Here is a 14,360-nt window from a genome sequence, read left to right on the forward strand (position 1 = left end):
AAAGATGGCAAATACTGTAAATCAGTCTTTTAGTTTTATATAAGCCTTCTTACAGAAACCTGGAAACAATTATTTGTCTGTTTTATAACACCGTTGCCAAAACCTCATTAAAAACCTGAATGCAGCCAATTCCTCCACACTTTGAGAAGAGCAAATGTGAACCTCTATGGCTACAGTTTTTCCAGTGTCAAAACCTTGCTGTTCCCTTCCCATCTCTCTTTCTTGCAGTTATTCACAGCCCAGATGCTGTCCCCATGACAGCTCTGCAGACTGAGCATCTCTTCTGTAAGAAACCTTAGAGAGCAAGCTCACACCATACCTTGCTTTGCTCAGAGCCAGCCAAACTCTCCTACTTTATGCTTCCATGAAGACAATCAAACATAATAAAAAATCTTTCTTGGCTAATTCCCTCTGACTGCATGACATAATGGTCACAGATCTTGAACACCAAAATAATGTGTGATTTGGGCTAGTTTTGAGATTTCTCTGAATTTTCTTATATGCAAAATAAGTTTATGTAATTCAGGTGACAAAGTTATAAGAAAAGGTCTGTTTTTTCCTAAATCCTTTTGGCTGAGAGCTTGTAAAATCATTGTATTTGAATGATAGTGGAAACATTTGACCTTATTTTAAAGTTTACCATCTAACTCTTTCAAGTTTTGAAAACAAACTTGAAAAGCTGAGAATCCTTATTTTCCAAATGTCATTGGAAGCATTTCCAAAATTTTCAATGCTAGAAGCTTTTTTCATTAGTAGGTAATTTTTAAGACTTTGAATAACTTTTGATACCATATATGAATGCACTTATGTTTTTTTCTTTGTTTGATTGACCTAGATATAAAGCACATCATGTCACAGACCTCTGAGCAGTATGAATTTCAATTTCTGGAAAGTAAATAAATGAGAGCTTGGAGGAAAGGGAAGATGGCTTCACTGTCCTTCACTGACTTTTCCAAACAATCTTTGATATTAAAACATTTGGAACTAAATAAAAACACCTTTGAATTGGCTTTCTCTTTATGATATTTAAATGAACACAGACCAACAGATAAATTAATTGCACTACCTCATCTTCAGGCTGAAAAAGAGCATGGAGATAGTGGTTTTGGTTTTGATTTAGATAAAAAGAGGAGGTATAGGTTTGCTTTTTATTTTATTAGTGCAATAGGGCTAGCAGAGTGAGAGCCTGGCTCACAACTAGGAGGATTCCTAGGAACTCTGATTATAAAAATGTAGTAATGTGATTAGGTCGATTGGAAAAGTATGTTGAAAAATAAACTCTTGAAGAAGGGTGGAAGCCTATATTAACAAGCCATTCAATATTAGGCCACATGTATAATAGACAGTAGAGAGCAGGCTTCTTCATTAAAAGAATGGAGGATGTAGAATGCCTTGAAGATATGGTCCATATCTGTGAAACTGATGTTGACAGATGCAAAAAAAGTTAAAGAGCATCATCACCAGCATCCTGTGATATTCAGTGTTGCTGTTTTTACTGTTTATTATTATTGTTATTGCCATGGTTAGCACCTATGATGCGTTAGATATTGTCCAGACAGTAGAGAAAATGAATGAGGAAAGAAACAAAATTCAGGCTTTTATGTCCAAGCCAACTTGATTCAATGCAAGTAGCCATATAGAGGAAGGACTGGGGATGGATAACCTCATGGGTCAGGCCAGGGATAACTTGTAGGCTGCTGAAGGACAACTTGAACAGTTGAGATTGGATGAAGAGAAGTAAAATGGATGGGTAATGCAAAAAATTATTTTTTTTTTTTATATACCTTTCTAAAACAGATAATTCCCATAGTGTTTTTCTGTTGTACTGCAGATAGTTTTTCACTGGACCCCGAAGTCTCAAAGGCAAATGCCTATGGTTTCACCGGCTGCCTGTCCTCTGTTCAGTACAACCACATTGCTCCCCTGAAAGCTGCCTTGCGCCATCCCAGCATTGCTCCTGTGACTGTCAAGGGCTCCTTGACTGAATCCAGCTGTGCGTCCATAATGGAAGCTGATGTGAACACAGTAACCACAATATATTCCTCATCAGGTATGTCCTGCCTAGAGGGGAATGGGGAATTTAAAGGATACTGTAGAGTGAGGTTTCCTTCCTTTTTGCTGTAATGCAATTGTGATAGTATAAATATTGGAAGTGGGAAGTTGTCTTTTCCCTCAGAGTTAGGAGTGTTGAGGATGGGCATTACGACTAACCAAGGCCACTTTAAAAGTCATCGTACTAGAAGTTTTCAAACTAAGAGCCTGGATTGCCTAAAACATGCCTAGAATAAAAAAATAAGTCCTAAAGCCCTAATGGAAACAGCATTGGAAGTATGGTTTTGCACCTGGCTTGCCATTCCTGTCCGGTCTAGCTGGCTCCAGTGCTGCGGTTCTCAAAGGAAAACATAAATGTTGCACACCTTCCGAATCCTAGTCGTGATCAGCAATAGGAGTCATACAGCAAACAAGTTGCATTTGTTCCCACCCTAGCAGAAATGACTAAAAACTCCTTGTACAAACCCCTCGACGCATGTACGTGACTTCCTTTGAATGCTTGTACTTTATTCTCTCAGGCTAAAGAGAGGGAGCATTACTTGAGCGGTACCAGTAAGATGATCCCAGTAGTTCATTTATCTTTTGCAATCCTGCAACTATCCTCTGGGAATCTTAAGCATTTTGCATATGTGAATTTGTATGCAGAGAAGGAAATTCAGAGCAGCTGGAAGTGTTGTCACCAGGAACAGGGGCAATCAAGTTGCTACTTTAGTCACCAGTGGATGTGGCAGAATTCTTAATGACCAGAAAAGGGTACAAATTAAGGGCTATTTTTTGCCCCTTGACCTAAGAAGCCACTTTCTCTTTTCTGATAACTAATGAAACACTATTTTAGACCATAATATAATTCCTTTGACATTTGTACTTGCATCCAATCGCCATTTCCTGCAGCTTCTGCCTAAGATACTCAGCAGAAAAGAAGTAATGATATTAGCATTGTGCATAGGGGAAAAAGGCTGCTGATTACTCTGTGGAGAGTGGCTGCCAGTATGTGTGCTTCTACCCACGCCCCAACTTTCTTCTCACTGCCCAGAATTGTCTAAGGTATCTGCTCTGACACACAGAAGAAATGTGTCTTGTAAATATCGAATGGGCAATGATACTGAAAATATGAACTCCTTGCCCTGTGATCTGTCACCTCAATGATCTAATTTTTCTACAGAGTTTAGAAAGCAGTAAAACCTGAGGCTCAGAGCTGCAGGACATAACATGAGCAGAGTGTAGCATCTTTGGATTTAGATATTTAAAGCTTACAATCAGTCGCACTCCATTCTCAAGGTTAAGCACTGTTACATCAGAAATGCAGAATTATTATAAAAGCTCACCCCTGTCTTTGCCATTCTGTGGTTTAAAATATGATTTCCTCTCAATATGATGAATTAACTGACACTACTGCCTTGCTGTTCACACTGGATTTGATTAAAGCCTGAATAAGATCTTTAGAACGAAGAGTTCATGTCTTTATATGCTATAGTAAGAGCACTGAGCAGTAAATTCTTGTTTAAAAAAAAATTTGGATTTGTAGCAAATTATACTTTGTATAGATGTACTTGAGAATTACATTTATACATGGAAAGGACACATTTTAAGAAATAAAAGGAAGTCAGAGTTAAGGATTAACCTTCAAATTTACTGCTCATATCTCAATTCATCAGTTCACAATTTCTCATTATTGAGTGTCTGAGAAGAAAAACAGAACTTCAAAGTTGACTGTACATGTCTCTGTTGATTTTCTAATGTACAGATACAACAAAAAAAGCCCTCTAGGAAATCTCTCTTTAAATGTGTGAAAAAAGCTTTCTATATTTATAACTTGAAAACAATTGAAACTGGCTCCTTCAGAGAGGAATACTTGTTGTCTTCAAGAAAGTTCCCTAGCAGACAAATACGGAATAAAATCCATTCACTCATGGCTCAGTTACCAGTACACACTCTTTTGATTAGGAAACACAGAATGAAAGGTGACTTACTGTGGTTTTGATATTTAACAAAGATCTACAAATCACCTTCTTCCTCGCTCAGGGACATGTAGAAGTTTTGGTATTCTGAACTCTGCACTGATGGCATAGAGATAATGGACTTTTACTGCGCAATTCTTTTAATATATTTAAATACTGTAAATGCCAGAGCAGATTCAGCTGTGTGAACGATGGAGCCTTGAGCTGTCTGTCTAAGCCAACTGAAGAGCAGGTCTCCATGCATTTAAAGTGATATGGGGAACCTTTTCAGTATGGATGTGTTTGATGAGAAATCCTTCCACTCCTAAAACTAGCAGCAGAGTTGCATCTTTTAAAACATGAAAGCCTCTTTATGCCTGATGCCTTCTGTGCATCTTTAGGACTAGTGTCAGTGATGTAAAGATTAAGGAAAAAATACCCCTTTAAGAACTTAAACAGCCCAAAGCCACCATCATTACAAACTCAGCACCTCCTGATACACCGATACAAAATTGTTGCTTATTTCAATTAAAAAAACATCATATTGAGCAATGAGATACCAGAATGTGGCTGAGTCAACTACTAAGGCAAGGATGTTCAATTACAACAAATCTTGCAACACCAGATTTCTCAGTTAGGCTTCCACCTTTTGCATCGGAAAGATCAGTTTGGCAAAGCAGTATAATATATAGCAGAGACGGTCATCCGTAACTCCCACGTACATCCTCTGTATGGTATCCTGGAGGCTTGTAAAGGAGAGAAACGTGGATAGGAATCTCGTCAAAGGAGAGGGTGAGCTGAAAGGAAAAAAAAAGTGAAATTGTAGAAAAGCTGGATTCAGCTAGCAGTAGAAAACATAACATTTTCTGAAACATGCAGAACTAAAGTAGGTACAGTGCCATAACTCCACTGATTTGGAGTAATTTGAAACTGCCAGCACGTAGACTATTTGGCCCAGTGTTTAAGCAGTAGTCATTTATAGATAGGGTACAAGAGAGCTCCAGCATCGAGGAGCCTTTAATATAGGAATTAATTTCTGTCCCCTCTTTGTTTTGAATCCAATTTTATTGCTGGATTTCTGCAATAGAGAGAAGGGAGAGAATCCCTTCCAAAAGCTGTCTCAAGCAGGGACTGCTTCTTTGTATGGGATTGAATACAACTTGTATATCTGCATCTACGCACATAGATCAAGTCTAAATCTGTCTAGCTTTCCTTTCCTTTTGCTCCTTTCTGATGTTGTTTCATAGGTATCCGGGGGGGAGGGAGGGGTAGGGGAGTGGAATCAAACAAAAAAAAACCCAAACAACAAAAAAAAACCCTTAAACTCTTGAAAAAAGCTCCCAATGGACTATTTAGTACAAATGCCTCTCTGATTCCTCTACCAATAAACTGAGACAAGACTTTCAGATGTTACTGAAGCCTTGAGTTATTGAGCCTTTTGATTTCCTTTTAAATATACTCTTAACAGACTTTGCTCCTGAAGATGTAGAAGAAAATTGTCCTGCAAAATCACTTTATTTTTCAGAGAGCTTTCTGGTTCAATTCTCTAGTCCCCCAAATCACATCTTTTGAAAACAGATTAGAATTCATGAGGGTAAGAGGACACTTCTGTCTAAGGCACAGAGAAAATGAATATAGTTGATACAGAAAATAAGTCCTGTTTTGTTTAACCAACTGCAGATCCTTTTGGGAAGACAGATGAAAGGGAGCCTCTCACCAATGCAGTCAGAAGTGATTCAGCTGTGATTGGAGGTAACTTCATTTTTAAAGATTACAATTGAAAAAAAAATAATTCTGGCAAGGCAAGCATCTCAGGTACTTTAAATCTGGGCTCCATAAAATTCAGTTCAAGTTTTTTTGTAATCTAATGCAGGTCTAGTATTTGCTGTATTTATTAGCACATATCTGTATCAAACTACCTAGAAAGGCACCTGCGCTATGGATGAAGCCAATAGTGGCAGCACGTGATGTTGGAAATCACCCCAAAAAAGGCATTATGGATCATCAAGAACCTGAGTCTTCTAAAATATAACCAAAGTCTGTCTATCTGCCTGCTTGAGCAGGGGAGTTGAACAAGATGACCTCCAGAGGTCCCTTCTAACCTCAACTATTCTCTGATTTCATGTAATTCTGTGATCTAAGACCCAGCTAAGTAGTAATTGTTTTACACACCACTCTGATAGGAGCCTCAACACAGTATTCACATATTCTGTATTTCTTGAGCTCTGTCTTTGTAAGCTGGTGGTGTAGTAGAACTTGCTAGGTGATATGGAAACATTTATATACTAAGGAAAATTGTCCTCATAGCTTCATGTCTGGTTTTCATTTTCCTTTAACCTGGAAGGCAATTTATCTCTGTTTATTTTATAGGATGCCCTGTAGGAAGCTGCTCTTGATAATATCTAGAAGCTACAAACCAAAGTGTACAAGGTTTATGCAAGGTTTCCAGACACAACACAAAAGAAAATATGACAGAAAGAATTTGTATGGGCATACAGATCTAGTTTTTTAAAAACAGACACACTGACCCAACTTTACTCACAGTGAAAGCAGAATTTAACTGAAATTAGGGGGTCAGTTACATCAGTGCTTGCTGTTTTAAGTCTTAATTAAAGTGACAAAATAGAAATAAAAACTACCAGGGAGGGTATGATAGAGGCAGATGATTGTGTACAGAGCAGGGATGAACTGATCCATCATATCCACTAGCTGTTGTGCATTGGTAGGGTGTTTTTGAGGTAACTGGGGTTTTGTTTTTTGCTCTTTCTATCTTTCCTTTTTTACCCCTCTTCAGGTGTAATAGCAGTTGTGATATTCATCATCTTTTGCATCATTGCCATCATGAGCAGATTCCTCTATCAGCACAAACAAGCACATCGAAGTAGCCAGACAAAGGAGAAGGAATATCCGGAAAACCTTGAGAGCTCCTTTAAAGCTGATATTGACTTGCAGAATACAGTGAGCGAGTGCAAACGGGAATATTTCATCTGATGGACAATGCAATTTCTTCTTACTCTTACTTCCCTAACCTTCCTTCCTATATTTCATTCTTCCTTCCCTTTTTCTTTTTGTATTTTTTTTTTTAAACATTCATTTTTTTGCTAACTTTTTTTTCGTTTGGAAAAGACCGCCCTGCACAGGAAACACTTGACAACAATCACAGTGCCTCATTCTCTGCACAAGAACCTGGCAGTCATAGTTTTCTTCTGCAGCTCAAGAGACCTGTTATCCCACTCCACACAAAATAAAATCCACACACACACCTGGTTTCTGTTGTGGGTTCCCAGATGTTTCAAAGTCCCTACATTTATTTGTGTTTTTCTCTGGAGCCATTTAATTCATAACTTTTACACTAGAGTTGGACTATGTAAAGTAGAGGTAAAGTAGGTGAATATGTAGCTCTACAGATATTGGGACAGGATAGAGGGAAAGAATGAGACCAAAACACCTGATTTATTTTACAGGCTCATTTACAGCAATCATAAAGAATCAGCCAAATTCTCAAATGATATGAACTGATGTGTATCCATTGATTTTAATGCTGTTACATTAATTTATACCAATTGAGAAGCTGGTATGAGGTAAGGAAAAATAAAACTGTCCTCATTAAGCTCCTTCCCCCAGCCTCCTGTCCTTTTACTGTAACTTTTAGGCTTACCAGTACTTTTCCAACAATATATGTATCAACAGTAAACATCATTCCTTTCCACCTTTTTCAGCTCCATCTCATAAGGCTGGCTATATAGACCAAACATACTCTAGCATAACTCTAGCTGCAGCATGGAAAATACTAGCTTGAATCTCCAAGGGTTTTAATAAGCTGCTAGGACTTAGGTGCTCTATATTTGTCTGAAATGTTAGAAATGCAGCATATACCTCTTCATGCCATATGGAGGATTATCACGTGCTGAGGTTAAACACTGTTGCCACTGTGGTAAAGAAAAAGTACATAGACAAGAAAAAAACAAATAGTTTAATCTTAAACATGAGTCACACCTTCTATAAAAAGAAAAAAATCCAACTACTCAAAAAATCACCCAAAACTGCATGAAAGTTTGATTGGTATTTCCTATTTGAAGAAATTGGAATATCCTCTCCAAAGCTAAAGAGGGATCTAATGCCACGTCTAAAAAGGTTAATATTTAATCAGCCTTGTTGGTAAGGTAGAACAGTAAGAAAACACATTAAAAAAGATCGCAAATACTCTACTTTGACTTAATCTTAACTCCTGTTTTTCTAAAGTCTTCTGTCGTTTCCTGATTTGGAACAATACTAAAGATTTGAATCCTGTCCATTTTACTTGTGGTAAATGGTTTCAGTGTGAGGCTGAAAAACCTTTTCGGTCACAGACATCTTAATAGTAAGAAATGGAGAAGTCCCACCAAGGGATGTTTTTCACACCCTGCTTGGGTCTATGTGACATACTGCCTTCGCAGGGCATATATAGAATTTAATATCAGACTTGAAGGTTTCTGGAAGGAGTTGAATCAATCCAACAGCTAAGAAAAAAAAAAAAAAAAGGTATATTGCAGTACTCTTGCTAAGAATTAATTCAAGACAGTTAATTGTGCAGCTGAATCTCTTTCTTTGCCCCCTACACCCTTCTGCAGTCATCCTGGGTTTTCCGCATGATGATCCTTTTTACATAGATTAAAATCAAAGAATCACAGTATGAGGTAATAACCCACAGCAAACTAGAGATTAGGTTACACATGCAATAGGTGATATTTTTCCGGGCAGTGGATTGCAAAGGTATGTAGCTGGTTATTTTTTTTTTATGGGAGGAGGAGACAAAGAAGAATAAATAAATCACAGTTTGAATATGGTGATTCTTCACCACTTCTTTTGGAAGATCTTATGATAAGTAACATCCAGTGAAGACAAAGCAATCTTGGAATGATATCACTCTCACGTGAAAAGCAATAACCATAACCAGAACTGTGAGCAATTTTATAAAGCAATTCATATTGAAATTAGTATTAGCTCCATTCTTCTTCGACTGTGGTTGACAACAGCCCTTTTGCCTCATGCTGGCTGTTTGCATGATACATGATTACCTGAGAGTGTTTCTGCATGATGAGATGTGTAATGACTCAGCTGTGATCCCTTTACATTGCTTTATCTTTTGCAGTGAAATCCTGGCAAAGCAATCTCTTTTCTCCTTCCTTCCTTCCTTCCCCCAGATAAAGCTGCTTTGTTTGTCTTGGCGGGAGGGGAGGAATAAGCAAGCACATGGGCTCCTCTACTCATGTTTGAGTCATTTTATCTGAAATGGCCTCTGTATGAGACATCTCTGAAGTCCTAATGTACTTGATTGGCTTTATGAAGAATGCAATACGAAGGAGGGGAAAGCCCACAGGTGTGCATTTTTCCTCTACCCAAACTAACAGATACAAATCATCCTCCTGCTTTCCTACATGTTAGTTTCCAGGAATGAAATTACTACAAAGTGCAACAATAAAACACAAAGCATCTCCCGCAGTGAAGTAGCTGGAAAAGGGAAACTAAGTAATGAAGCAGAGTCTTCTAATTTCTCAAGTGACTAAATTGCTTTCAGCCATCTTAGGGTGTGAATCTGCAAGCTGCTGAGCTTTCTGAAGGAGGATCAGCTTCCCATCACCAAATGTAGATATTAGTGTTGCTGCAGACATTTCAGATACAGCTCAGTGGCTCAGTCCTGGGTTACAGAGCAGGTGTAAGTGGCATGTTGTGTCCTGGCAAAACAGTGTAAGTGGTTGGTTTGTCCATTTTCCTTATGCTCATTTAATATAGCCCAGGCTGGTAAAACTCCTTGAAAATTTAGCTACATTGGTATGCACCTGTAAAAAGAAAGAACTGCACATACAAAAATGCATGCATGAGTGTACAGAAACATGTGCATCTATACCTATGGATATAATGAGATGTGTATATCTATATGCTACAGGGCTGGACAAATTAACACATTTGTATGGGCTTGCCATTTAAAATGCTATCTTCTAAATCAGGATGTCAATATTCTTCTTATTAAAAGGTAGCTGAAACTACTGTATGAAGCACCCTAATACTAACTTCTTTTTTTTTTTTTTTACAATGCTTTTTTTAGTAAAAGCATCATCTGATTTACTTCAGTACCAGTTAAAGGCAATTAAAAATGTTTTAAAAAAGAGAAGAAATGCAATTTTGCAAAAGTCTGCCAGCTTTAAAATTAGTTCAAATTAGACCTTTTTCACCATCTATTCCAAACCATTTCTGCTTTGTTAAAATTGCTCGTTAAAGGGGAGAGTCTTGTCTTTTTTCTTATGACTATCGTTCTAGATAACATTTTCCTGTAAAAGTGGGGGATGATATTTTTAAAATATAAAATGTCAGGATTTTTTGAATGGAAAACCTGAGAGTATTGAATAATTGTTGGAGGTGTTTAGGTTTTCTTCCTGCTCCCAAGAGAGGTTTCATAACAAAAGTAAGGGGCTGGTAGAAAGATATCAAGTCTCTTTTTTTCTCCTACTGATATGGTAGGTAACCACTGAAAATTATTATTGTTAGGCAGGGATTTTTAGGTTATGGAATTTCTGTGTCACTTAGATGTGGATTTAGGCAGAGCAAATTACTTTTTCCTGGAAAAAACTTGGCCAATAACAGCCATGCTTATAAAGATACTTAGTCATACAAAGTCTGGGTTGGATGCCTAGAGGAACTGTCTGAGAACCCTAGTGTCTGGCTATAGAAAACAAATGAAAGCTCTCTGTGAGAACACTAAATCCCAGTTTCAGTGAGACTTCTGAGTGAAGTGTGGGCTTCCAAAGAAATTTAGTCTCCTGAGGATGTGGATCAATGCTTAAATGACTAAACAACATGACCACTTTACTCTAATTAATTTTAGTTGGATTTCTGCTTCTGGCTTGCTGTGAGATGTTTCAAAATACTACAAGACATTTAAATACCTTTGAAAATTGAGTCTCATTTCTCTTTTGCAAGTAAAACATTGGTCCTAAGCTAGTCATCTATGTAATTTGCAGTATTTCATCTGTCCTTATTCACTTACTAATGACAAGATGGTGTGAATGTTTTGAGTAAATTTTTAACACATACATGTTTTTTTTTTTCTTGTTCTTGCCATGGCACAGCACTTAGAGTATGTCTGCAGTGAAAATAAAGACAAACAAAGGACAGGCTTTTAACTCACATTGGCTAAACCAGGTTTCTCATCTAGGTAGACATAGCTGTGAAAACAAGCCATTTAGGGCTGTAATGTTACCAGATTATGTTCAGTCATGAGATTCCCCTGACATTTAAGTTAAAACCGATGGCTCAGATTCAAACATGAGATGTTTTCTCTCTGTTTTATTTTATCATGATCTAGACACACTTAACCCATGCTATTTAGCAATTGCTCAGTTTTTACAGTGTAAGCCAAACCCTTATCCTAATGTGATGTTTGTCTATATCAGCATTTAGCTGATTACATATTTCACATATTGGGTAAGGAGCAATCAATATATCATATGGTTTCACTATGGTGAGGGGATATGAATCTTCTGCTAATGAAGTCAGCTGTCAATTTTGCTGAGCACAAGATCTGAGTTCTAGACTGGTGGAAGCACTTGAAGGTTGTTTTTATGAGTCTTTTGGATTTGTTTCATTTTACATTTGGTTTTTCAGGCTACCTGTTTTAACATTTGTCACCCAGTCCCGTCCTGTGGTCATTGAGGACAGGGCAAATGTCTTAGACATCCTTTAAGATTAAATTAATCACTCTCTAGAAGTGCATCTTTCTCTCCATTGATTATAGAGACAGAGTAGGCTCCTGGCAATAGTTTAGCTACTTCTAGCAGCATTCATCTATGTATAGGAATCTTACTACTAGTCCAGAAGACACATCTGCACAAGTCTTAAAAGATATATGTTTTTTTTATTGAGATAAGAGCTGGGATAAAGGAAGGATACCTCCTTGCGTCTAAAATTACACTAGACTTCTCTGCTGAGGAAATGTGTACATCTACTTACAGCCACATACATTAAAATCAGGTGTCAAAGCATCCATTTAAGTCGGTGGCCATCCAATTAGTAATCTGTGGGACTTGGGAGAGGGTAGCTCTTCTTCCAGTCTATTCTAGATCCAAGATCCATTCATTGCATCATGTGAGAGCTTTGGCAGATATCATATATGTAGAGCAATCTACACAGATTTCATAGTCTAAAGCTAACTCAGACCCCTAAAATGCCTTTCTCGCCCTGCATGTCTGGTGCTATTTGAGATGAACTAGATTATCTCTGCAGCTCCAGTAAGGATGCAAGTCTCCTGTCTGTCACGTCTCATATCTGCTAGCTCCAAACAGATATGTCTGATACCTGTTGGCTTTTCAAATTACCCTAAGTGCCATCCAAAACCCCTAAGTTCTTGATGAGGTGAATTCCTGAAAAAAATGCAATCTTCAGAACAAAATCAACCTTCCTTTCCATGAGTGTAAGACAATCAGTTGAAGTGTCCTTCACCTCAGATTAACAGGATTGTAACAGGAGGAAGGATTTGACTCTCTTTGTACTCCACCATTTCATGCCATTGTTGTTGGTTGCCATCACCCACACAAAGCTTACACTGAAGACCAGTTTCAAATATTGTTCATCATTGCCAGCTCTTCACAAACACAAAGGAGTTTCAATTTTGGGGGTTTTATTTTTAATTTTTCAGGAAGCAGTGCTTTGTAAAACACTTGAGCAAAAGCTGAGACCTTGTGAGGCTCTCTAAGACAAGTGCTATTTCAAAGCTTTCATGCAGTTTTGTAATGCCTACTTACTGAAAAGCCAAGTGAGATAGTTAAATCCCTGCCAAACCAAGGACCTTATCCAGAGTATTTTGAGGTTGGTGGGAGGCCTCTTGGTTGACTACAGTTAGAGTTCTAATATGCCCTTGGGGGTTTTGGAGGTTTTCTTCACAAGTTACTATAACAGCTTCAAAGCATGATTTGTTCCCTTTGGTTCTGCACTTCGCTGCGCTTCCTTTTCCAATGAAAAGTTCTCCATGTCCCCTTTCAGTGTGGGTGGCCCCCTCCTCCATGCTTGTTTTGTACATGGAACTTCTAAACACGCTCTTCTTTTGGGTCTGAAGTAGGTTTTTTTCTTTGATTGTTTATTTTGAGTTATGCATATAGGAGTTTAGATATTTCTATGTATTAGTACTTATTTTTGTGATCTTTTGCACTAAGTTACTCTGACAAAAACAAAAACTGGAAAAAAAAAAGCACACTCTGGTGAACTATTGTAATTTGTAAGCTCGTTGTTTGTTGTTTGTAATGTTCTGAGTCTACAAGCCGAGCTAAGGGAGGATTAAGGCAACAGTTTGTGTCGACAGTGTCACTCCATATCTAGTTCACCTCTATTTTAATTTTCTCTCCTTTTTACTTCAACATATAGGGCTATCAAATTCTTGGTAGGAGGCAGAGGAACTTGTGTTACAGTTCTAACTAAGATAAGGATTTTTCTCCTGGCAGTCATAGAAACCAGAAATTTGAAGAAATGCGTGATTCTCAAAATATCAGCTGGGTGTTCAGCCAGAAGGAAGATTGCACTCTAATGTGGAGATGTAGTCACCTAGAGTTGGTGACCTGTAAGGGGGAAAGGGGACATTAACTCTCCAAATTACAATTGCGACGAAGCAAAAGCTCTCAGAAAGGTTATGCTGTTGGAAACCAGGCATGGTAACCATCAGGAAGATTTGAAGGTTTCAGGTCTTTTTCCACAGTACATTTTTGCCATGGAATGAATTGCTAGTTAGCCTGCCAAAACATAACCTTAATTGTCCTGATGATCTGTAAAGTATCAGAGATATGCTTCAGACATGGGAAAGGATTTCAAACCTCTGACTGCTACTAATCTGAATCTCCAGTTAGATCAGTGGAGCTGTCCCTGGTAAACCAAAGAAGAATTTGGGATGGTTTCCCTCAAACGATTGTAACATTTAATGAAATATTTGTTACAACAGGTGATCCCAAGAATGGTGTTTGCTTAGAGACTCCTCTCTCCATCCCTCCTTCCCTCACTTAGAATGCTTGTGGCAGCTTTTTTCTTAACTACTGACTGCTGTTAACATAGCAACATTATTTGCTTCTTGATATGATCATTACTCTCTTCATGGATTTCGGTCCCACCACCCTAAAGAGAGTCTGTCTGATACAATTTCTGCATGGGAAATTATTTACTCACTTTTGCATGCCATAGCCCTTTATAGTTCTTCTTTGCATCATTTAGGCAAACCATTTCCTGACGTGCTTTGTCATTGCTGCCAATGCTAAGCACGCATATCGTTAAGAAAGAAAACTGATTGCTTCTGAGGTAAAGCTTAGATACAGCCAGTTGCAGCCTCACATCCCACTCATAAAACTTAGGAGTACT

General features: G+C 38.0%; 1 protein-coding gene across 1 annotated transcript in view; it reads left to right on the forward strand.

The window, feature by feature from the left end:
- LOC104521845 (contactin associated protein family member 5) overlaps positions 1-7,984 on the forward strand; it is a 97,018-nt gene extending 89,034 nt beyond the window's left edge. The window contains exons 12-14 of the mRNA XM_010163963.1: positions 1,832-2,050; positions 5,670-5,741; positions 6,784-7,984. Coding sequence (XP_010162265.1) covers positions 1,832-2,050; positions 5,670-5,741; positions 6,784-6,980 — 488 coding nt within the window. The 3' untranslated portion in view covers positions 6,981-7,984. The remainder of the gene's footprint in view (positions 1-1,831; positions 2,051-5,669; positions 5,742-6,783) is intronic.
- The last annotated feature ends 6,376 nt before the right edge of the window (positions 7,985-14,360 follow it).

Source organism: Antrostomus carolinensis, unplaced genomic scaffold, assembly GCF_000700745.2.
Source record: "Antrostomus carolinensis isolate BGI_N321 unplaced genomic scaffold, ASM70074v2 scaffold5993, whole genome shotgun sequence".
Classification (NCBI taxonomy): Eukaryota; Metazoa; Chordata; class Aves; order Caprimulgiformes; family Caprimulgidae; genus Antrostomus; species Antrostomus carolinensis.